Raw genomic sequence first — 25,180 nt, 5'->3', positions numbered from 1 at the left:
ATTGTTGAAGTCATGTAGTTACCGGTTGTCCACCACGGTCGTCTCTGCGGTCTCCTCTACGGTCGTCCTGACCACGTTGCTGCTGGTATCCACCCTGACCCTGCCCCCCTCCATGGCCTCCTCTCTGCGCGTTCTGCTGGTAGGCAGCTCCCTGGGACTGCATCGACCGGTCCCAGCCGTGCCCACCACCACCACCACCATACTGCTGTCTGTATGGGCACAAACATTAAAATTGTCATTTTGGACTTTAATGAGAGACTTATCGGATTTGTTCATTTAAGGACTGTAGGCCTACATTGCAATTCAGTTCTTAACTGCCATGTTGGAGAAGATGACAAACTATCACCGCCAATTTTCCTTAGATTAGATGGTCATAAAGTACATTTTGATTCTAAACCAACGCAGATTAGTTAAACAAACCTGAAGTTAAAACACCTAGCTAGTGAATAGGGCCGGAATGACACCAGTGTCGCAATCATTTTTTGCACGGAAAAATTAAAACACGAAGCAGACCAAACTCTTTGGCCCTTTATAAACCTGCTGTACGTACAGTTATAGTTTGGAAAATGTGACTGGATGACAACAATGTTTGAAAGTTCAGTCTTCCCTCCTAATTGACAGCTACAAACACGTTTGCCATGCTCCATGCATTTATCCTGCCGATTTCCTCATTCTAAATATATCAGAGCACCTGATCAGGAGCAAAAAATAAAAGATGTTTCAAGTTCTATTGATGCAGCCTTCAATTGACTGTGGTGACCTAGCAACATCCCTGCTAATTGGTATAGACCTGGAGATTGAATTCATAAAAGAATAAAAAAAGGGCCACCCATTTCACATGATTGAAAGTATAAGAATATGAAAAGAATGCCAGAGTATGAAATAAACCATACATTTACATGTCACTTGAATCGTGAACTGCACGCTCATCCCTGAAATGAGGACACCACATTGCCTGTGTGTGATGAGCACACCGTGGTTCTCCATGAATAACGCCTCTGCAATGTGTCCATCCATAAAGCCAAGCAACCATATTAAGTCTCATCTTATTCACTACAATGGCCGAAGGAAAAAAGTAGGAACCGTCCTAGAAGGGCCCATCCCTCATTATTGAACCATGTCACATTCTTTCCCAATGCCAGACTTAGCAGAGCACTGGAATCTGTAATCCCTCCTCCAAGTTCCTTATGCATTTCATTTCGGTCCCGTTCGTATAAGTAGTTAAAGAAACTATTTTCAGTTTGCCCACTAATAACTAGTGACCTAAGGTGACAGAGAGCCACAATGGGCCTGGAAGGCCTGAAAAGTTGAACCCAAGAAGCTGATTAGTCCTTCAAGAGGTCTGGAGCCAGAAACAATGGCAGGTCTGTGCGGACACTGTGGCTGTGGTGCAGAATGTTACCGCTGGAGCGGTATTAGTGATGCCTCATTAAGTTGGCCAAACCTTCAAGAGAAATGTGTTTAGCGCTCCCAAATTCTTAATTCATCTCTAAGCCCCCCCATGGTGCAGCCCAGTGGTCTCAACTAATATAGGAAGGCCTGTCATCTACCTGTACATTTAGTGTAACTCAGTGGTCACCACTAAACTACTGGAATAGTTTATACTAACCATATATATTACACTAAACCTCATACGTAGTAAAAAAAAAAAAGAAAATTAAAAAAAGGTGTAAAAAAAATACAAAATGTACTACCAAGGTTAATTTCTTATGCTGCGGCAGCGGCTTTGCAGAAATACTACAACATCCGTTTGTAAAGTGTGTATATATATATATATATATATATATATATATATACGCTGCTGCATCAATCATTAATTTAACAGGCCCAGGATGAGGGGCCTTGTGAATACACGCCTATGTATGAAAAGCAGACACTGCCATAGACTCACCTTGGATATTGCTGTACAGGGTTAGGGTTGTATGGGGGAGGTGCCCCTAGAAGACCCTGCTGCCTGGAATCTGTGAGTGACAAAAGAGACATTCAAAAAGTGGTTCTGGGGAACCAAAGTCTCTAACACACTACTAAGCAGCTAACACACTACTAAGCTAACGAGAGCAATACGCTCTTTTAAAAACAGCAATACTTTAGGCATACCTAAGAATTTTGTTCTGATGAGTTGCCATCAGTGTAATTTTCTATACATGTCGGTACATATTGCATAGATAAAAGCAGCTATGACATTTCTCTATTTAGTGAAAATGCTAGTTTGACAAAGTGAGACTACACTTCAACAATATTTTATAATAACTTTAGGAATCCACTCCAAAGTAATCCCTTCTTTGAGTGAAAGTTAAACCTGTTGCAGTGTTTGCCGATCAAAATGGAAACTCAGGTTTGGTATAGAACAGAGACCGTATGTAAAAAGTTAGAAGTTAAATTAACCCAATTCCTTGCAGTCTTAACCTCAATATGAAACCCATAGATCTCAATCTAAAAACGGACACAAATAAAAACAGTCGCAATGATGAAATTAAGCCCATTCAAGCACTAAACCACGCTAGGATTTGAGGTGGGGGGGAAAAGATGAGGAAAAAAAGGCTGCATTTGCATTTCTTGTCTCCAGCAAAATGAAATAAGCATTCAGCGGGCAGCACTGTGGATGACTCAAGTACCCCTGGTTCCATCGCGGCGAGCCCCTTCACAAAGCCACACTTTTTAAAAAGTAGAGAGAGCTGCTTCTTCCAGATCCGCTGTTGCCAAGGCAATGAACAGCTGCAAGCCTGGGACTTGTTTGTTTATAGGGGCAGGCCTGGTGAGTGGCTGAGAGGGGAGGAGAGGGTGCGGGGCGGGGTGAAGGGTGCGATCAAAATAACTTCAGCAAAGAAAAGCCAGTCATTTACAAACCTGGATTGGAGGTTGGTGTTAAAAATAGGAGATAGGATATCTGGGAAATAAGCACGTTTGGCCTGATGACAACACACTGAAAGTTTCACTTTGAGGCCAATGCTCAATGTTATGATTTGGAGAGTTTCATGTGGTCTGAGATGGCCAAGAGAATATGGACTGGTCGGTCAGTCACTTTTGCGGTGGAGTAAAATTGACAACAGCAGATGTTTGTCAAGTGATTGAAAATTCTACAGAGAAGAACTACGTAAAATTGAAATACTAACAATGCATAACTGTTTGTTCAGACAAAGTGATTAGGTTGGATATGTAGACTTGTAAATCTTGACAGTTAATAGTCTTGTGGACCAACAACCTTATTGAGGACCACCCACTCTGGCCCCAATTACACTCCTGTAACATCCTGTCAGTCTTCTGCCCTGTTCTGATGACCAGCAGTCAGTCCAAGGAGGAAATTACAATTAGACACCTGTCAATCTCCTTAATTAACACTGATCTAAACCACTACAGTCCTCCAAGCCATGTGATACAAAAGACAAAGGATTACACCTAAAATCCCTTAGTACACTACACATTCACTGTATTAACCCAAAGGATTACAACTATCCCAAACCAACTCACATTTCCACAATACACATTTTCTTTCATTATGCCAACAGTCGGTAACGTTCTATGCCTAGAACTTTTAGCCCCAAAACAGAATAAACGGAATTCCATGAGAATACCATGAAACTGCAACTTTTAATAAAGCAGTGACAAAAACAGTTGCTAGTACAATGTGACTGGATGTCAGAAGACTAATGGCCACCAGCAGTGTCGCTCCCTTGGGTCATTACACAGCAGCTGTTTTTATTAGGCCCAACAAAACCCTGCAGCACGTTTCAGAAGCAGCGGGTTGACACATCACCGCAGGAGGTAGTGGCACACTGAAAGGGGAAGTTAACTTTGGTTTCAACCCTCTCCAGTCTACCACACAGCCAATCAAATGGGATCGTCCCAGAAGGCTTTTATCAGAGGGGCCAGTGTGTCCAGAAGCACTCGACAATCTCATTACCACCCCCAGTCTCCCAGTGCAGCCAGCACCACTAATCAGCAAACAGCGACACAGGAGCCCCCCATTCCAACAAAGGCCCCAACCCGACCAGGGTGATTACTGACAACCTAGTGGATCCTCCCTGAGAGAGACAGTTAACAGCAACAAAAGCCTTTGCGCTCTGAGCTCCCTACCGTCCCAGAGTTGTCACATTTCTAGTCTCGTCTCAATAACTTGCCTGGCTAATTGTGCTGTTGGGATCGATGTCGTCTCATACCATATATAGACTAGTTATTAATCCGTGCACAATAGTCTACAAGATAAATATAACAATCATTAAACCTTTTATAAAATGGTTGACCAAAATCGCTAGATTCTCTTATTATGGATGGAATGGGAATACACACACACACACACTTAGACATTTCTACAATTATGTTACATAAATTGGTCTGACTTAAAGCTGCAATAATGTTACTTTTGGGGCGATCGACCAAATTCACAGAAATGTGAGTTAGACTTCATTCTCATTGAAAGCAAGTTGTAGAACTGTCACGCATTGAAAGCAAGTCTAAGAAGCGGCAGATCTGTTCAATGTGCACTATTTCTATGTTTCCCGTTCTTAAGTTTAGTTTTTGAGTCTTTTACTTTCAGTTTTGTACGTTAGCTTCAAACAGCTAAAAATACAATATTGTTGGTTATTGAAAATATATTTCTGCCGTTGGTTATTCAAGGCAAGTGTCAAAGGGACAGTAGTCGGTGAAATTAAGCAGTTACAATTCAAAAGAACTGCAGGAATAATTACATTTCTCTTCAGGACTAGAAGGCCATGAATTAAAAAAAATAAAAAACTTTACGTAAAGTGACAATTTGAAGAGAAACAGGCCCACAATCACAGATGGGCCAGAGTGTTAACCCTGATTGCCTTAATCAAAATAAATAATATAGAAAGAAAGAGGATGAAGTCCGTCCTAGCTGCTAATTGGCAAGTTTACCATCAGGGATGAACAGCAGAGGCCAAGGGAGGCTGCCGCTATCCGAAGGAACCAAAAGCCTTATTTGCATCAAGTGCCACTGGAATAGCCTCTGCTCCCCCACAAGCTATCAGCAGCCAGATGAGATTATTCATCAACTTGCAAATGGAAACATCAAAGTCAAATTGGAGAACTGGGTCCGAGTCCCAAATGACACACTATTCCCTGTATAGTGTACTACTTTTGACCAGAGCCCTGCTTTCAGAGGAGCATGGGGCTGAGGCCGGGGCCAGGGGCCAACCAGGAGCCTCTGATTAGGGGCTGGGAGACCAAGAGAGAATGGCACCCTCCAGATTACACCATTCCAACTCCCTAGTGTTGAACAAAGGGCCATTTAATTGTATAATAGTTATTTTTCGTTTTAGAAGGAGGTACATTATGTCAGCCGAGGACAAAGGAAGTGAAATGTAGCAGCAAGTAAGAAAGCATGCAACAAAACGGCTTTTCGGAACTGAGATTACTGTGCAACAAAACTGCTTTTCTATCACCTATTTCAGATAGTTACTACTAGACCCCTGCATTGACAACGTAAAGGCTATATTTTAGATGGGAGATGCAGTGATGGTGTTTTTTTAAAGCCTGACTGTGTGTGTGTGTGTAAGAGGACTTACGTGGAAATTGACCACCACCGTGGGGGGGCCTGCTGTAGTTCCCCTGGTGGTAGTTGCCAGGGGGCGGAGCGTTGCTGTACTGTCCACCTCCCTGCTGCTGTCGGTTAATGCTGTGACTGAAAACACACAGCGTAAGTCACAGACATTAAACATCAGCTAAGGGCTGTTCCAGACACACTGTTCCTTAAGCCCCAGCTGCCAGTCAAATAGCTGTCTACTAACCCTAATGTGGCCGGCTACTTCATTGAGTAACACATTTGGGTGCATCAGATGCCTACACATACAATACACATTTTTATTTAAAAAAAAACATTCCTACTGGTATTTAGTATATAGACATGCCTACTAACCATTTGCTGTCACATCTAAACACAAGCAAACCCAACTCTGGGAAAATAACTCATTTATGCCAGGTTTTCCTAATTACCAGTCTCTGAACACCTGCCCATTTGGCCCCATCAAGGCAAATAACTGTTTAAATTACAGAATTAAGGATTTGGTGGGCAAAAACATTTCTGAATACATCATGGTTTATTTGGCAGCATGCATAATTCATTACTAAACATGCTACAGTCCAGAATCAGCCAGATGTTCAATTACCCAGGTTCCTTAAAAAGGGGCAATCCGGGATTGGTAAATCCATTTTTGGACTTTCCATGGGATTGGTTCAACAGTATTTACTTTGTAAACAATGTAACAGTAAACAAACACATCCTTCTGTGACAGTAAACAAACACAGCCTTCTGTGAATGTCTGACTAAGTAAAGTAAAAGAGCTTAGATATCATAAATCAAAAGGGTGACCATTGAAGGGATATCATACAAGTTGGTCTGGCTGCAAGTCTAAAATGGTCTGAAGTGGTGTACACGTACCCCAGAGCCCTGAAGGATGACTGGTCCAGGTGGACCTGCTGCCGGTTGGAGTTGAAGCCCAGTTGGGGCCTCCAGTTACCCCTACCACGGTTACCCCTCTCCCAGTCTCCAGGCTTCAGCACCTTGGCAGGAAGCCTGAGAGGCGAGGAGACATTATTTTAATGTATTTTTATTATAAATTGTTATTGATTTTTCCACACAAAAATTAACAAACAGAAAACACCACACTGTCATAAAGAGCTCCATGAACCAACAAAAAATAAAGACAATGAATATACTATATGCCTTTGTCAAAGGGGACAGGAGAGAGAGACATGAGTGACGAATGCAAAAATGACAAATATACTGGATGCCATTCTTTATAATCACAGATGTGGTGTACAAATTCAATTGAGATCCATTTAAATCCACTAGACAAGGTGTAGCAATAAGTATTTTGATAGCGTTTAAGATAAATCCAAGACTTTATTAACATTGTTCTTTAGGCAATGTATCTAAGCACATACAGAAGGTGTCATACACACAGTAAGATAATATACAGCACTGATGCAATGGGAACATGTTAATTAGAAAACAATGCATTGTAATAACTATTAACTTACTTGGCTCCAGGAAGAATGACAGCCTTGAACACAAAGGTCTCTCCGAACTGTGGGTCCTTATATTTCACTCTGCCAAGACAAAAAGGAACTATTTACTAAATAATTTGGGCTACAATTTATTTTATGAATAATTAATTTGTGAGTTTATAAAAATCGGTACTTAAGCCTTAGTGAAGACAGAACAAATAATATTTTACAAGAACAACCTGGTTAATTCAGGTGGATTCCCTAAAAAGTTAACACTTCAGTAAAACTCCAGGAAAAGCTGACCCCAAGCCTTGCATTGGCAATGAATTTAAGAACCATCTTGTCCCATGGAGAAATAGCGAGCCATGGCATTTTAAATCGGATACGCCAGCGCTGTTCGTAGAAAAATTGTATCAATTCAGGTTTTTGGCATCAGCCTTGTTCTAAATCCAGTGTGAATGAGGGAGGCCATGCCCAAATGGCACCCTTTTCCCTATATCTGGTCAAAAGTAGTGGACTATATATGGAATAGGGTGCCATTTGGGACACAATCCCAATGCGATTAAGGGAGTCTCAGCTCCTCTTAGAAGCTGACCCCCAGAGGGCCGAGCAGGTCATTACATCCAAGGACTTTATTTATCTTGTGGTAAATATGAGCATTTGAAGTCAACCATTGAAGAAGGAAAATGTGACTTTAGATTTCTCCTCCTGGTCGAGATCAATCACGTAGTGTAAAGCAGTAACGTGAACTTACGACTACCGCTCTTAGGATTGTCAACTTGCCCTTCAGGTGAACAATCGTACGGAATTCAGTCTTTGTACAAACAGATAAGGTGACAGCTTCAAGTAATGATAAAAAATGTACACAATGGAGAGATCATTTATAGGCCAGAGGATCATGCTGAAAACCATTGCTTCATCCTTAAATGGCACCGTATTCCCTATATAGTGCACTACTTTTGACATGGGGCCCACTGGGCTAGGGTGCCATTTGGGACAGGGTCCGAAATCGGTCACGTGTCCCAACTGGGGTTATTAAGAAGGTAAAATATTATTCTTACCCAATGGCACTGTTCTGTGCAATGTCCCGTAGCATGGGGATAGGAGACTCCACTGGCCTAAGAACAAATGAGGTTTCACACATAGGTTAGCCATGATTCTCTCCAGAGAAGGATGAATAACGTATCAAAAAGAGTGATAAGAAAATTGATGTTCCTTACTTATCTGGTAGGATAGGGTCTCCGTCAAGATTTAATGTACCTTGAATTCCATGGCATAGTTCTGCCGGCATTTCAGTGCCCTGAGGTAAACAGACAAAGCAATATTAATTTCATTTTAATGTAATGTTTATGTATTTAGCCAGGATAGTCCACTCAGTAATTGCCACTGTTTTCAAGGGAGTCCTTAATACTTCTATTAGATGGATTGATCAAATTGCAGGGATGCTGCTTTCTTGCCATACCTCGTGAGATTCTCCACGGTACAGTTCCTGGATGAAGTCACAGATAGGGTGGGACTTCCCCACAAACAGCATATCACTGCCAAGGCTGTTCCTCTGGTCTGAAACAAAGAGTGAACACATCAGCTGACTGAATTCATATTCAAAAGGATTCCTGTAAGGGAGTTCTTTACATTATAAACCTATTGATCAGCACTGACACAAAGGTCATTCAAGAGAATAAACATTGCTTCCTGTGTTCAATTGGTCAATTTCACATGTGGAATACTTCAGTAATAAGTAGTGTTACACATTCGTCTTCCAGGAGTGGTTTTCTTCACACTTTAAATATTTCATTAATAAAGTACCTGCGACTCTACCACTGTTATACATTCATATTCTGAAGGAGTGGTTTACAATGGCGGCTTCAAGTTGAAGAATCCCATTACTCACTTTCCTCTGTAGAGAGGTTTGGGTAGACTTCAGCCAGGGCTGCCCTCAGCCTGCGCTCATCCACGAAGGGCAGCAATGCAACACCTACACACAAAGGTGAAAACACATTCAATCAAATGTATTCTATAAAGTCCTTTTTTACATTCGCAGTAGTGCTTTAGTGGTACCCGTTCTAGACCCCATTGAGCAAGCAAAGCATTATGTATATCATTCATGACATACACACTGACCACCTGCATTCAGTGCCATGCCAAGGTGTTCAGGTCAACGGTCAAATCATCTGTTGACTTACCCTGCCAAGCGTACTTCTTTCCATTCAAGTCAATGGCAAAGTCGTCAGGGTAGAAGTCAATGATGGAGGATTCCTGTTGGAGAAGGAGCGACAGGTTGGGAACTCAACAGTGACTGACAACAGTAGTAGCGTAGCAGTTAACTCCTATGATCATAACATTGGTCACACTTTATTTGGATAGTCCACCACAGATAATATATCAGTTATAGTGAGCTCCAAAAAGTACTGGGACAACTTTTGTTGTTGTTGCTGTGGCTCTGTACTCCAGCACTGAGAAAATAATAGGTATCTAAACACTTCTACATTAAATGTGGGTGCCTCTTAGTTCAAGTGAAGGGAAGGGAAATCTTAACGCTACAGCAAACAATTACATTCTAGATGATTCTGTGCCTCCAACTTTGTGGCAACAGTTTGGGGAAGGCCCTTACCTGTTTCAGCATGACAATGACCCCGTGCATAAAGCGAGGTTCATACAGAAACGGTTTGTCGAGATCGGTGTGGAAGAACTTGACTGGCCTGCACAGAGCCCTGACCTCAACCCCATCGAACAACTTTGGGATGAATTGGAACGCTACTGCGAGCCAGGCCTAATTGTCAAACATCAGTGGAAAGCTTTCCCAGAACAGTAGAGGCTGATATAGCAACAAAGGGGGGGACCAGCTCCATATAAATGCTCATGATTTTGGAATGAGACGTTCGACGAGCAGTATTTGTGCATCTAACTTTTCCACTCATTCACGATTCATCCGTAATCATGGTAGCATATACATTAATGTAGAAGTGTTTAGAAATATTCAAATCTTATTTACAATAAAAGTACTCCAAAATTACACAATACATTATTTACCATTAATTTGTATAGGGCACAAAATAATTTGAAGCATAACCAAAACAAACAGCAAATGCATCCAACAAATGTATAGAGTCACAAGCTTGATGTAGTCATTGCGTGCTAGGAATATGGGAGCAAATAGTAAACTTTTAACTACTTTAATACACATAAGTGAATTTGTCCCAATACTTTTGGTCCCCTAAAATGGGGGGGGGGGGGTTACGACGACTATGTACAAAAAGTGCTGCTATTTTGTAACTGTTCACCCAATATGGATGAAAATACACTCAAATTAAAGCTGACAGTCTGCACTTTAACCTCAGTCATTGTATCATTTCAAATCCAAAGTACAGAGCCAAAACAAGAAAATGTGTCACTGTCCCAATAGTGTCGGAGCTCACTGTACATCTATGGTCCCCTATAGATGATCTACAGATGCTCACACTATCAACTATAAAACATTTTATGCTGAAAATTTGTAAAATCAAGTGAAACTTACTGGATTGCTCATGAGTGACCGCCATGTTTCGGGCAGGAAATTTCCACTGGCGGCAGGGAAAACGCCCATCAGCTGCTCCAGGGGTTTGAACTGAAACACACAGCAACAACAGATTAGAACACACAGAACATTAGACAGGCTTAACCAGGGGAAGACTGAAGTGGAATGACAGAGAGAAAACACTGCAGTCTGTCCATTCTTACCGGCTTGGTCCCAAGCTCGAAGTCGGTGAACATGCCTTTGATGTCTTTGAAGTCGGAGGCGAACGGGGCGTAGTGGAACGGGAAGTACCACTTCCAGGATGCGCACCCCTGTCAATCAACAGACAAACAGTTAATGAGACGGCCCGGACAAATAATCCTCCTCCAAAACCTCACCAAGTCCACTGACAGTCTAATTAGATGACTGGCTAACTGGGGCCCAATCACTGCAGATTTTACTTTACTTATCTTTTATTTGTGTAAATATTCATTTGCGGAAATAACAATGGCAATTCAACAGTAAAATAGTAAATACATAGCCTACTAAAAAGGATGCCCAGGAAAGGGGTGAATTAATACCCCTTTATCAAACTAAATTCCATTTAATTATATAGCCTACATGACACTAATCTAAGTGACATTTGCCTGTGAGTATGACTGACATTTAAATCTTATAAGATTGCATACTTGGGGAAAACTGGAAAATAAAGTAGTAGAGGTTGTTAAATCATGAAGTACAATCAGTGTAAGGAAGAAATGGTGGGAAGGGCTTGGAAAATGGGACGTCCCAAAAACACTTTCCAATACCAGCTTAGTACCTCTTCGCTTATACAACACTAACAAAATGAACACTGAAATTCATTTCATCCAATATTTAATGTATTTTCAAACTATATATTTGTGCAGAGGAGTTAAAAAGAATATTAACCCAAAGAATCCAGACACTCATCCTCGGCTAGTGAATTACCATTTCAAAGGTCACACCGATAGGTGACCTTCGCCGGCTGGCTGGCTAGAATGCTCTTCTCGTAGAGAATGAGGTCCCCTATTAATTTCAACAGTCTTCACATCAGACTCGGCAAATCTAATTTAAATGCGGACAAGTCTATTATGAAACATCATTCATTCAAATAACAAAAATGTGGCCATTTTGCCAACGGGATTTAAAAAAAATTGAGAATCGGACAAAAACTGCGAAATACCCATGTTTAAATATTTACATAGCCCTAGAAGATGTACATAATCAAATTCCCCGGCACAAATCGGATGTTTTTAAACAAACGTGACAAATCAAGGTAACGCCATTTTATGCAGAGCGATCCCCCCCCACAAAACAGGTTTGAGCTTTAGCTCTGTGTTTTGGTTTCTGACTAACCCGTTCCCCCACAGCGTTTGGCAACATGTGCGCACGCATCATAACTCCAGCGGCACAACCAACCCGGTGAATGTGTGGCGGAAACTAAGAGACACGTCTCCGTCAATTGAGGGCCTGAGTAATGAATACATTCAGGCCGTCCCCTGGGACTGCCGTTGATTGCCGAGCATGTGTTGTCAACATAAGGGCCTCGCATGAACAGGGCTCACAATTACCTTGGACAAATCCCTAAGCACCAGTCTAATCAGACTAGGATCTTCTCGAGAGAACGGACACCTAATTATTGAATTTAAAGTTAAAGATCAAGATCTGCATCTACATCTAAACAGTTAAAGCGATATTACATAGGTCTGTTTTTTGGGGGGGCCGTTTGGTGACAAAGCAAACAGAGTAGCTAGGACAGCTTGATCCATCAGATAGTGAACAAACTCCTCCAGAGAATACTCCGTAATCCCCTGAGACCTGAAATTATGGGTCGAAGTGTACATTTTCAAAGCGAAAAAACAGTCACATTTCTATTTAATACTGATCAATAATCAGTAAAATAATTGACCATTGAAAGATGACCCATCCTATTTGACTAGGCCTTGGGGTTTTTAAAGCCCATTTTGTGAGGGCCGTTATGATGATAGTTCTCCGCTGTGCACGTAAGGCCTTCTGTGTATATGTGACACTGCATCCTGTGCATATGACAAATACACTTTGATTTCGAGTGCTGTACCTGGTAGTAGTATCTCAGGACCCAGCAGAGACCCTCCACGTAGGACTTCACCACCTTTTTGCGAAAGTCATCGTCAGTCGCGTCAACGTCAAACTTGGTCTTGTAGTAGCGCTGCTTCCAGCCATCCTCCCACAACCTAACACAGGGACAGTCACATTCATTTCCCATTCCTTCATGCACATGGAGTGGTGTTCATGTTCTATTGCGGGGGTAGGCAACTAGATTCAGCCATTGGACGATTTTTGTCGGCGCGGATGTCCGCTCTTGGTCAACCGATAGTCATCTGTTCTTTCGACCAATCGATTGGTATACATTTAACGTATATTTTTCCCATATAAAATCAACTATATGTAGGCTACTGAGCTTTTCTGATGCTTTAAGCACTGCGATTAAAAATGAAGACACAAACTACTAAAAAGAGGGAGCAAGAGATCAATATAGCCTAACCAGAAATAAATAACAACACAAGAAAAACGTTTCCCGACCCTCCTCCACTGACCGCTGCTGTTGGCCTTCGCTGGCATTACGCTCCTGAAGATGCCAGTAATAGGATACACCAGTGGTCAGCAACCTTTTCCATTTGGAGTGATAAGTTATACAATTTCTACCGATCTGCATGCCAGTTACGATTTTCATATGCACATCTTTTATCTATAATAAAGTCTTCATATCTCAAAAATCTATGTCATGTGGTTAATCAAAATTCAAAATGAAAATGATAAATCTAAAAGTAACTTATATTGCCAATATGTAAAAATAGCCTACATAAAGCAAACAAATAAAAACATTGCAGCCTGCAGGTAGAAAATATCTTGATAAATAAATATCCTATAAAATCACATTGGCTATGCATTGCCTGTCTGCAAGGAACTTGAAACATTGTATCAACTATTGTATTAACTTGGCCCCGCCTGTTGCCGACTCGTTCTATTGTATAGGTGACAAAGCCATCTAACAAGCAAGGATGAAAGCCTTGGGCCTGCTCATCAATATAACTGTGAGAAGACCATTCTCATCAGCCTTTGCATTGGTTTGTCACTATGCCGAGTAACATATATAGTACCATTTCCTCACCTTACATACAGGATTTGGTAATTACCATAGCAGTCCATTTCCATGAAGGCAGAAAAACTAGTTTGCTTCTTTAGGAAGTAGTTTAATGGTTTCGACATACTAGTAGATTGGCGATGCAGTGCCATTCTGCACACATAATCAAAGATGAGCAGCATCTGTCTAACCAATCCCCCACACTGGCCCACAAGGAGAGCAGCCTAGTAACAGGAAAGCCTCCATGAATACCAATTTAGCCCAATGGATTTAACAGCTTTGGCGAGCGCATCAGGAATTTATGACAATATTCCTCCTTTCCATATTAATAACTTGCAGGGAGTAGGAGAGGGTGGTTGGAGGTAGTAAGAGACCACAGAGGGGCACTGCAGTGGAGAGACATAAATCACACCATCTCCCTGGCTGAGATGCCTGCCTGGTTGGTTGACAGAGTACCTGGTTGACTGACTGGCTGATTGACTGAAGCGTAGGCGTTTACCTGACGTTATCTTCAGGATCTGGTTCGCTGTCGCTGTCCTCGGCTTTCCGCTTCACACCGCGGCTATCCTGCCCATCACTGGTCCCTGCCTGGACAAGAGACAAGACGGAGAGGACTGTCAGGAGATAGCATACAAGGAATCCTTAGAAATAAACATACACAAACCATCTCTTTCAGTCGGACAAGCAGCAACCCGCTAAGCAACCTAAAAATATTTCACCATCGTGGAGGACGCAAGAGAGGTTGGGACTGATATTCTCCTTTGTGTAAGAGATAATAAACTGATCCTAAAGAAATAAAACCATCTCAGGTAGAGCGCGCAGACCTTCCCCTTTGCCACGCTTCCATTGTGAACACCTTTGTCATGTGCAAATAACAGCTTGGGCTATTGTTCTAATGCATTTATGTAGCAAAGGCAGAGCGAATGGAGGCACTGTAACAGCTTGTTACCGTGTACATTCGTAAAAATAACCTTGCAAAGACCGGCAATAATATAAAATGGGTACTGCACTCAGACTTGACATCGGATACATACAAGGCACTAAATTAACATTTTGCATTGGTATCAATGATCTACATGACAAACTTAAGCCTATGTAACAATTAGGCCAGACAAACTTGATTTACAGTTTAACGGATGCCCCGCTTCACTTTGTGTGCCAATTTATGCGGCGCTTTGTTCATATAATGCACTGTCCGCTCGAGGATTTTCCAAGCTGATACGCGAGAATAAAAGACCAAACCACCTCAGATCATGTGCTTGTTAACGTTCGGACCTCTGATTGGACAGTGACAACAACGTCAACGAACCAAACGACTGGCCAGAGATCAGGGCATTCATCAGCAAAGAAGCAGTGCAAGCAGATAGTATTTTGGACAACCAGATTGAAATCGAAATGAGTGATGACATCGAAGTGTCAGCTGTATGGTGATTTGTGATTCATAACTTACATTTTACCGGTTCTGCCTGCAGCAGGCCGACAGACAACACCAAGATTAAATGCATTTGAAGTTATCATGCGCTGCCGAAAACAGCACGCACATCCTGCAAAATGCATCGCCAGTGGCACGCACAGATCAGGAGCTCCACAATGTGGTCAACTGACTCCAAGGTAGGGGCTTTTCATAGCAGCCGGATGAGGCAAATGAAGGAGGATGCGGTGAGTGATTGACTGTATAGGCCTACTGGCCTCAAATTTGCACTGTAATGGATTGATGCATCTAATTGCGCATGTTAAAAAAAAATTTGTTTCTGTAGATGCTACAATAGGCTATACTCTATGGCTAGACTGAAATGTACTTTTTCCAATGCTACATGACAGACCTTGAATGATTGTCTATCTACAAAGTATAGGCCTAGTCTATGTAAGTCACTTCGGATAAAAGCGTCTGTTAAATGGCATACATTATATTCTTGAATCAGAAAAAAATCTATTAAATATTTAAGCAATAAGTCACAAGAGTCAGTGCTGTATCATGAATACAGTCACAGGTAAATGGAGTCAGTGCTGTATCATGAATACAGTCACAGGTAAATGGAGTCAGTGCTGTATCATGAATACAGTCACAGGTAAATGGAGTCAGTGCTGTATCATGAATACAGTCACAGGTAAATGGTGTTGTTCGGCACTAAACGAGAGCGGAGGTCTAGTCAACCCATTTACCTGGGCACAGTTCACTCTAAGTACTACAGAGATCGAAATTAAAAAAGTGAAACATTGTTTCCGACGTCGGCCAGGCAGACAGCGAGGCTTATATTAACCCCCGCTGTACCAAACTAAATGCTAGGCTGGTGAGAGTTTAGATAAACACAAGAGATGATTCGGACAGCAACATGAACAAGATTATTCTTATGGAGGCCAAGTGATAATTTTCAGATGGAACTGTTAGCAGGCATAGGTGTGTGACGGCCAATACAGCACGGCTTGGAACGCTGCTCATCCAACCAGCATCCAAACAGCCAGTTTTTGAACCTACTTTATTACCCTATACTTCACATTAAATTAAGTTATCCTGTAGATAGGGATTGGATCGCACTCATTGGACAGACAACTTGAATGATTGTCCCCCTTTATATAAAGCAAGCTATTTCTCCTAAAAAGTGTGGTCTATGGTAGGCCTTTTAATATTTGTATTGTATTAATGCTTTGTTAAAGCCTAGTTAGGCTATACATTTAAGTAATGAACTGATTAAACAAGATATACTGCCCATTGTGTTTTATCTCACGCTTATAACAAATAACATTGTTAACATCTGCATTCCTTTTCTAAATAAAACAGGAAGGATATCCTAGCGTAGGTTTTCACATGGAATAAAATAACTCTTGAAGCCCACATTAGGCCTAAAGCTTGCACAGGTGCCTAGGACAATGTGGTAGAGTATTCATTTATTCCTTCCACTATTTCTGAAAAAACCCTCTCACTTGGTATCAATTTGGAGTCCATTTTAACTTGGGAGGGATTTGTAAAAACATTCTGCTCACTTGAGTCACTTTTCTGAAGAAATAAAATCTGTTAAAACAGTAAATCAACTTTGTCCGGCCTAACCGATTAAAAACAGTTTTGTAGCAATGAGGTTTGTGCAGTAGGCTATAGGCCAGCCAATATTGTTATATTATATTTCTAAACTTAAGGTTTATGATCACACTGGTTATAAATCAGTTGTATTACTTGTGGAGGTACAGCAGAGTGAGCATAAATTGAAATAATGTTTTTTATTTTACTGGACTGATGGCGCCTGCATCTGATGGTCACCACCCCTCTGCTCTCCCTCCTGGCGCGGAGACTGACCGTGATCAAAAAAGGGAAGTCGTCTTCAAGCTGATGGCGGAACTCAAGTCGCACCGCATTATTTCTGCCTCATGCACAAAAAAAATAAATATATATATAATAATACAAGCCTTTCGATACACTTTTCTACTCATTCATTGCAGCTGCATTACTAGTTGAAGCGCGAGTGAAAGGAGGGAGAAGCGCATTTTATGGCTTAGAAAAGTGTTGACAGTGCTGAATAAAGACGTAACCATGAACTCACTCATAAAAACAGCAACTATTTGCTGAATTCGTTGACAGGCTCTCTCTAGTCATGGTTTGAAACCTTTTTAAATCTGTGTCCATTTTCCTGTGCGGTCAAAAGAAGCTGCAGACACGGGATATGGCATTCAGAGGCAGCGGTACAGCGAGGCCTAATCAGAACTATTCTGGGCAATTTTTTCTAGCCGCACAGCAAAATATTTAGGAGCATATGCGACCAAAATGGTCAAACTTTAGAGCCCTGGGTACATACAGGTAACTGTCAAAATAAAGGAAACCGCAACATAGTGTCTTAATAGGGCGTTGGGCCACCACAAGCCACCTGAACAGCTTCAATGCGCCTTGGCACCGCTCCAGAATCGCCCATAAGTGTTCAATTGGGTTGAGATCTGGTGACTGAGAGCCATGGCATATGGTTTACATCGTTTTCATGCTCATCAAACCATTCAATGACCACTCATGCCATGTGGATGAGGGCATGGTCATCCTGGAAGAGGCCACTCCCATCAGGATAGAAATGCTTCACCGTAGGTTGAAGGTGATCACTCAGAATGGCGGTGTATTTATTGGCGTTTACCTTGCCCGCTAAGGGGTTGAGTGGACCTTAACCATGCCAGGAAAATGTACCCCACACCATAAGTGACGCCACACTCATTTACTCAAGTGTTTCCTTTATTCTGGGAGTTAGTCCTCCACTGCATTTGATCAATACAAGCCATAAATTCTGGTCCAGTTTTTAAATCACTACAAACTGAAGGTAATCAAATCAGTGGTGGCATACCTGGCCACCATTCTTCATTATGGCTTTTAGGGATTGTGCAACATCCTGAAATAAAGAGACTACTTTTAAATCACCTATAAATTGTATAATTATGCAAGTAAGGCATCGCCTTAATGCCAAGCAGGGCCGTGTGGAGCATTTTGGGGTCCCTAAGCGAAATTTGGTTGGGCCCCCCCACCTTGCGAGCAAAACATTTGTGCCCCCCATCTTGGTGGCGGAGAGAAATTTGCAGCTTTAAAAGTTAATTACGTGCAATTCCACACATTTTCCCATGGGGCAGATAACATTTAGCAGTTAAAACAAATTTCATGCGATTCTACTCATTTTGCCATGGGGTGGTGAGAAAATAGCAGTTTCATGCACATTTCCTGTAGTTCCACACATTTCCTGTAGTTCTACACATTTTGCCATGACTTATGCCATGCTCATATGATTTCTGAGTGAGAGTGACTAACAAAATCAAAGTGGCCAGATAACGTGCCTTGCGTGCCCAGTCAGTAATTTGGCCATGATACTTACCTAGCAATCCAGAAAATGTTAGCTGACATTAGCTAATTGAGGGACTGTCAGTGACTGACATGACATGAAGAAAACTTCTGATGCACCAACACATTTCAAACCCTTTTTTGAGTTGGGGGGCCCTAGAGGTGCGGGGCCCTAAGGAGCCACTTAAGTCTTATGCCTAGAAAAGTTTAGAGTCTTTGGTATGACTCGGTTGGGGATTGAACCCCCAATCTCAGAGCAGACACTAACCACAGAGTTGTAGAAAATGTCCCATATTGCCTGCTGCGCCCAAACAACTCATTAGTGACTAATAGGGGGCTTTCTTCCTGCTGCACCAAGTTAAGAGGAAGCAATATCCCCATGATCAGCCCCCATCATACCTTGTTGTGCTGGTCCCTGCCCTGCATCCTCATATCGAAGGCTTGGTGCCGGGCGTTCTGAACAACCTCAGGTCTGCCTCTGCCGCCAAGGGCCTGGGGGGCAAACTGACCGCTGGTCAGGTAGGATGGGCCCTGCTGCTGAGCCTAGGGAACACAAATTCAATTTAAGTTTCCCACTTGTTTCCTAGTTTCCCAAATCTTGCACAGACTTTTGGTTTCCCAGGTCTAAATTAGTCACTTGTCCAAAGAAAAAACTAGCATACAATGTTGCAGATGTTCAAGGGCCAGATTTGTGCACCCCTGATTTAACACATCTATTGAGGGAACATTTGAAACAGTCTTCATCTTCAATACAGAGCTATGACACTGACAGTTTCAGAATAAATGAAAAATACTGTGTGATTGCCCATTGAAATGAATGGCCATGCTTAGTCATAGTTCAAAGAAACATGGAAAATGTGAAGAGTTTAAGGGCATCTTATCAAACAAATGAGACTTCATTGCCACATCTTAAACCACACCATACAAAGTCAAGCTATAATAACAAATGTACATATTTTTCCACTTACCTTCATCCTCTTCTTTTTCTCCTTATTCCTTCGCTTGAATCCCTCCTACAAGACAAACCCCATTAGTTACACAAACAGTGAAGCTGGAAAAGGACATGGGCTTTCAGTTCACAGTGACTAATTGCCTGACATTGGCATCGTCTACATTATCTTAAAATGACAAAATACCCACCTGAGAGAGTTAGTTTAATCAAATAACCATGCAGTGGTTCATGTAAATATGGAAAAACTCCCACCCTACAGTTTAGCCAAAGAACATGATTTATTGAACAGCAGTAATGTCCCTGCTGAAAGCTACTGATCATCCTTCATCTTACATCGTCCTCTTTGCGCTTCTTGAAGATGTTGTCCTCAGCCACGCCGATTGCCTGCATGATCAACTCAACACTCTCCAACTTGACAAAGCCATTCTCTGTGATGTAGCCCTGTGAGGAGAGACAAATACCAAGTTAGGCCTATGAACAGACACCTGGGCAAGGACGAAAGGTCAGGACAGGTTTTAAGGGCCTGTGTCCTAGACAACTTAAGCCTCGTCCTGGACCAAAAACCTTTTTCAATGGAGAATTCCAATTGAGCATGCTTTTTAGTTGAGGACTAAAATCGGTGTTTGAGAAACTGACTTAAGCCTACACTGACAAAACGTACCCCAGTCTTGTGCACAACGTCTTTGTAGATGCCCACCAGACGATCTATTGCACCCTCTCTGAAAGACACATGAAACGTATCATCAACAATTGAAATGTATGGAAACAGCGAGAATTCATTTTTTTGTCAAGGTGTTTTCAAGATGGTAAGCATAATCTCAGTTCAGTCAGGCTTACCTAATCTCTAAGGACGGTAAGTGGGGCAAGAAATCATTGCCAACAAAGAAGCACATGAAGACCCAGTCGTCGACAGTCCTCTCAAAGTCAAATGGAAAGGGCAGACTGGCCATTGTCAGCTCTCGCTCCAGGTACTGTAGGAAAAGGAAACGGGCCATGATAAACACATATAAAACTGGGGAGAGACATGCCGATACCTTATCCAATTTTGATCGGAAGATAAGTCAAGGACTTATTTCACACATACAACCAATAACACAATGGATGAGAGAATTACCAGCTACATGGCCATAAACACAACTACCAGTCTTTTTAGAAATTCAAGAATGTCTGACGGAACGTACCTCGCGCAAAACGCACAGCCTGATGAATATGAACTCCTGTTCAGAAGCCGGCATAGTGTCTGCAAACTCATCATGCTGCAATAAGAACACAATATTAGTCATCATTGCTGATAAATGTAGAGCAAATGGAATGTAGACTTTTTAGGGGAGATTTACTGAACACAGATAGTGCTGGACTAAAAACCAAACTCAATGGAGAAGCTCCATTGAAAATGCTTTTTTGTCCAGGACTAGGCCTAATCTGTGTCCATGAAACAGGCCCTTGGAGACATAGCTATAATGTCAATGTACCTCTCCCTGTTTCTCCCTGGCCACTCCCTGGCAGTCCTTGATCTCATGGCCTTTCTGTCCACACATAGCACAGGGCCTAGGCTGGTTGGGCTTGAACTCCTCTCTTATGATGGTGAAATTGGGCTCGTGAGTAGCAAGGCCCAGCATGATAAGGTCAGCTAGGGAAATCCAAATAAAATATGCAAACAGAATTGAAGAGGAAATTCAGCAACTCTAAGTTAACAGTGGCAGTTGATTAAAGAGCGTCTTTATTTTTTAAATGTAAAACCCACGTGTTTCGACCCTTCAGTATTTTTGTGCAAACAGAAAATCTTGCAACACATTGAAAGGCTGAAAATAGCTCTGAAGTACTGCGTTTTATACGTGCATTGTCATCCGGGACAATGAACTCAGGTTTCTAAGGTATTATGTTAATTAAATGACCTAGCCTACATTATGAGCCATGCATGCATTATCATCTACAAATGTTAATATACACGTACAATAGCATGATTTATCCATTTGGGGGAGTGAGCCTGCGCCCAAAATGGCACCATATTCTCTACACAGTGCACTACTTTTGACCAGAGCCCCACTGATCCTGGTCAAAAGTAGGGCACTATATAGGGCCTAGGATGCCATTTGGGACAGAGCCTGAATGTATCAGGCTCCTCTTCAAGCTAATTACACGCAATATTATCCCTCCTTTGTCCACCAAGTGCATTATGAACCATTGAAGGCTGAAGCTTTTATCTATCATGTCCTGCGTAAGTGCACCCATTCAAAACTCTAAACTGGCCATTAATATAGCAGAACAATGAGGCCTGCAGAAAACAGAGAAGCCCTATCATCTAACAATATACAAAGTTGGAATGTTGCAAGTAATTTTGCCACCTGTTTTAAGGACTGGAAACCAAGAATCTGTTTATATGTACTGGATCAGTAACATTTTGCAAAGCATTGCCTGCAGTTAAGGCGCATAACTTAATTAGCCGTCTCAGACGTAGTCTTAGAAAAACAATGCATGTCCGTCATCACTGTCAACCACTTCTGCCCGCCAGGCTCAATAAGGTAACATTGTATGCCCTACAATTATTGATAACTACTCAACAAAACCTGAATAAGAATCACTATGCATTTACATACCTTCGAGTTGGTTTGACATGAGTCTTAACAGTAATTTGCATCCATCATGCTCTCTCATAATTATAAGCAGCAGGATATATAAAAACACAGCTTTGGGGAAAGCTATTTTGCTGTAGATACTCAAGGTTCTCCTATTTTGATTCAGAGTGACCATGTGTTGGTTAATCTTCAATACTGAGAGACCATTGTGGTGCAAAGCTTACCGTCAGCTCCACAAAGACAGTGGTGTGTGTTGGGGTCATGGTGGGGCTGAGCTGTGAGAAACAAAAGTGATAAATGGATGGATTGAGTCATTACATATAGGTAACATACATGTGATTGAAGAGCTTGAAAAAAACTGCACTAAGATGGAAGGCCATTTGAGACTTTGTAATATGCCTGGTAGAAATCACAGCCATATTACAATGTCACAAATGACCTTTAAAATGGTCAATAGCCACATATTGTAAAACGACCATGAATGACTCGTACCTCTCTGTCGTCTGATATAGTCCATGATCTTATGTTCCCCCTCACCAGGGACACTGGCATCAGACAAGATGACCTAGAATGAACAAATAATGTTTTCATATGAGCATTGATAGCAATATTCAATGCATATGACTGTGTCAGACGTGACCTTTGTTTCATTTCCAATAAGCACATCTTGAGAAATGTTCTAAGACCTTAACAAGTCTGAGCAGAAGAATAGACCAACATAACACTTTCAAAAGCCGAAACGGTCTAAATGAGTCAGCTTGAGATTGAAACGTGTCAGCTTTTTAATAAATTAAACCACCAAAGCATTAGAATTTGTTGTGGTTTTTTTCAGAGATGCCATTACCTTTTCGCAATAATACTTACTGTAATGTTACGCCATCCAGGGTCATTACTGAGTCTGTCTGCAATGTAGTAACGGAGACACTTTGCAAGGTTGTCCATGAACTCTGTGCCCTAGAGAATTTTCAAATGAATAATAATGAAGTTCCAGACAGTATTCACACCTTAGCAGCTTCACAACAAAAACTGGTCAAAAAGTAGCAGGGGCAAGTTCCTCTGCACAAGATTTCAGCTTTAGCGCAGCGTCAAAAAGGCTTTTTACACTGCAAAATATTGGCGACAGTAACACATAGCCTTACAAAATATTGTTATTCTACAACAAGAAAAGCCTCATATACTTACTGGGGTGATACAGTTGCTGTCAAATCTCTCCTTGATTTCCTCTGATGGAAGATACCCTCCTAAAAGGTAAAGATTAAAACGTTGTTTTATATATTTCATGTCATTCTGTTATGGCAAATATTTGTAATTAAATAAGTGCTTAGCAGTCTGCTATCTAAATGCTATTGGAAGGATAAAAAAAAGTATAGACAGTTTTCTGAAAATATATGCACCTCTCCCGAGGATCTCCTCTCGGATGCGGGATTTCTCCTCAACCAGTTCCACTCCTTCCTTGGAGGCGCGGAATCGCCTGGACCGCTGCTGGTTCATTTTGGCACGAGGGGCCTGTACAGAGAAACAACATAATGTCACTACTGCTGCTGCACAGGTCATTGGCCAACATATTGTTTTGTACAATACTGTAGAAAATCTTTAAAAAAAAGGGATCAATAGATTTTTACAAAAATCTCTCATGAAAAGAAAGCAGCAGAATTTACCACTCCATCAATTGCCATGTAAAGAACCCTTCTGGGCCGCACAATATTGAAGAGCCGATCCATGTATTCAAAGATGGCAACCATCATTTCATCTTCATTTTTAGGTGCAGCCCTGTGAAAGGGAAGTTGAGTTTTAGAGTGTGAAGACTAGATTATCATCACAATTCAATGTAATACACAAGAGTTCTACTATAGAGATAAATAACTATTTATACACCGCCTGGATGTATTCCAAATGGCACAGTATTCCCTATATAGTGCACTACTTTTAACCATAGCTTTATGGGCCCTGGTCAAAAGTAATACACTATAAAGAGAATATGGTGCCATTTGGGACAAAACTATGTTCTGTGAGGAGGACTAACTTGTCTTCAGGATGTGTACATGGGTGAATTATCCCATTCATGTCCAAGTACAAATTGTCAAACTCCACTTCATTTGGATTCGGTTTGCTGGTATCAACAGGAATCCGTATGCCATTGCATTCCTTGGACTGTGAGTGAAGGGAAGATGAAAACAAAATTAAACATTCTTGTTTAAATGAGTTGCAATGAGAACTAACGATAAATAAGGTTTGTAGCTATCTATATGAAACGTTACTTGGCTATGACATGCATAAGATTCTGCTAAATGTTCTCTAGTCAAACATTGACGGGCTGTCTAGCTTCAGTTTGTTTGCAAACCAACTCGACTCGTCATGCGCAACGACAATTTGTCACTCAATAGTCGTTTCACAATTAATTGTTAGCCCCGGGCTATCTTCGCCCTAGACAATTAAACTCAACGATGTACGATGGAATTGGGCGGCGAATAGTGTGGGCGGACTGGAGCTCCGACGTCACAAAATTAAATTAATTTTTAAAATGACTGATTTTAGCGAACAAAGATTTACACACGACATTGTTCTGTGTAATTGAGGTCTATTTTTTGGGTGCTGAAGTACGTCGTTTTTTATTTTAAATTGTGACGTCGGAGCTCCAGTCACCGACAACTACATAGTAAATCGTGGAGTTTAGTTAGCTATTTTAGCCCCAGACTAGACTGGCCCGGGCTAATGTGCATGTGAACGCGCCTCATTGCAAGTAGCATAGTAGGCTGGCTAACTAGTTGCGTGCATCCCATACATTGTTCATTCAATCGACAAATGCTATGTTAATATGTTATACTAGTTAGTTATATCGTTAAGAGAAAAGTGATAATAACTAGATAGGTAATTTGATATCTAAAGTGCAGTAACGTTCGTACCTGCTAGCTGTGCTAACAAACACCTTACAGGAATAAAGAGTATATCATTATTACACGGCCTTAAAAATGCGCACCACTAGCTAGCAATCAGCTAGCTGGCTACAAACAAAGGCTTACCCTCTCCTCTGTACAATGGACAACAATCGTAGAATATTTCCGACTCAACCAACGAAAAAATGCGGGGACTCCCATCTCCCGTAGTATAACAATACACTACACACAGCTATAAATTATGACATATATTTAAAATGACTTGGTTAAAACGACGGCTGAAGAAATCGATAGCTGTTTTGCTAGCTACGCGTTACAACATAAGAGACAGACCACGGTTGATTTCCGGGTTATAG

The 25,180-nt window shown here is 41.5% G+C and overlaps 1 protein-coding gene across 1 annotated transcript in view; it reads right to left on the bottom strand.

Annotated features, from left to right (window-relative positions):
- LOC121549054 (5'-3' exoribonuclease 2) overlaps positions 1–25,180 on the bottom strand; it is a 26,824-nt gene extending 1,644 nt beyond the window's left edge. Inside the window, exons 1-29 of the mRNA XM_041860870.2 lie at positions 24,951–25,180; positions 23,954–24,081; positions 23,589–23,700; positions 23,325–23,436; positions 23,113–23,171; positions 22,795–22,884; positions 22,423–22,495; positions 22,155–22,205; positions 20,827–20,984; positions 20,536–20,610; positions 20,192–20,325; positions 20,016–20,073; positions 19,688–19,795; positions 19,371–19,415; positions 18,802–18,945; positions 14,104–14,192; positions 12,558–12,693; positions 10,684–10,791; positions 10,481–10,570; positions 9,150–9,222; positions 8,858–8,941; positions 8,429–8,526; positions 8,187–8,266; positions 8,028–8,084; positions 7,000–7,068; positions 6,398–6,532; positions 5,526–5,641; positions 1,892–1,961; positions 23–209 (exon numbers count right to left, since the gene is read on the bottom strand). Coding sequence (XP_041716804.2) covers positions 23–209; positions 1,892–1,961; positions 5,526–5,641; positions 6,398–6,532; positions 7,000–7,068; positions 8,028–8,084; positions 8,187–8,266; positions 8,429–8,526; positions 8,858–8,941; positions 9,150–9,222; positions 10,481–10,570; positions 10,684–10,791; positions 12,558–12,693; positions 14,104–14,192; positions 18,802–18,945; positions 19,371–19,415; positions 19,688–19,795; positions 20,016–20,073; positions 20,192–20,325; positions 20,536–20,610; positions 20,827–20,984; positions 22,155–22,205; positions 22,423–22,495; positions 22,795–22,884; positions 23,113–23,171; positions 23,325–23,436; positions 23,589–23,700; positions 23,954–24,081; positions 24,951–25,025 — 2,814 coding nt within the window. The 5' untranslated portion in view covers positions 25,026–25,180. The remainder of the gene's footprint in view (positions 1–22; positions 210–1,891; positions 1,962–5,525; positions 5,642–6,397; positions 6,533–6,999; positions 7,069–8,027; positions 8,085–8,186; positions 8,267–8,428; positions 8,527–8,857; positions 8,942–9,149; positions 9,223–10,480; positions 10,571–10,683; positions 10,792–12,557; positions 12,694–14,103; positions 14,193–18,801; positions 18,946–19,370; positions 19,416–19,687; positions 19,796–20,015; positions 20,074–20,191; positions 20,326–20,535; positions 20,611–20,826; positions 20,985–22,154; positions 22,206–22,422; positions 22,496–22,794; positions 22,885–23,112; positions 23,172–23,324; positions 23,437–23,588; positions 23,701–23,953; positions 24,082–24,950) is intronic.

This window comes from Coregonus clupeaformis, chromosome 33 (assembly GCF_020615455.1).
Source record: "Coregonus clupeaformis isolate EN_2021a chromosome 33, ASM2061545v1, whole genome shotgun sequence".
Lineage (NCBI taxonomy): Eukaryota > Metazoa > Chordata > Actinopteri > Salmoniformes > Salmonidae > Coregonus > Coregonus clupeaformis.
This window is presented reverse-complemented; position numbering and strand designations above follow the sequence as displayed.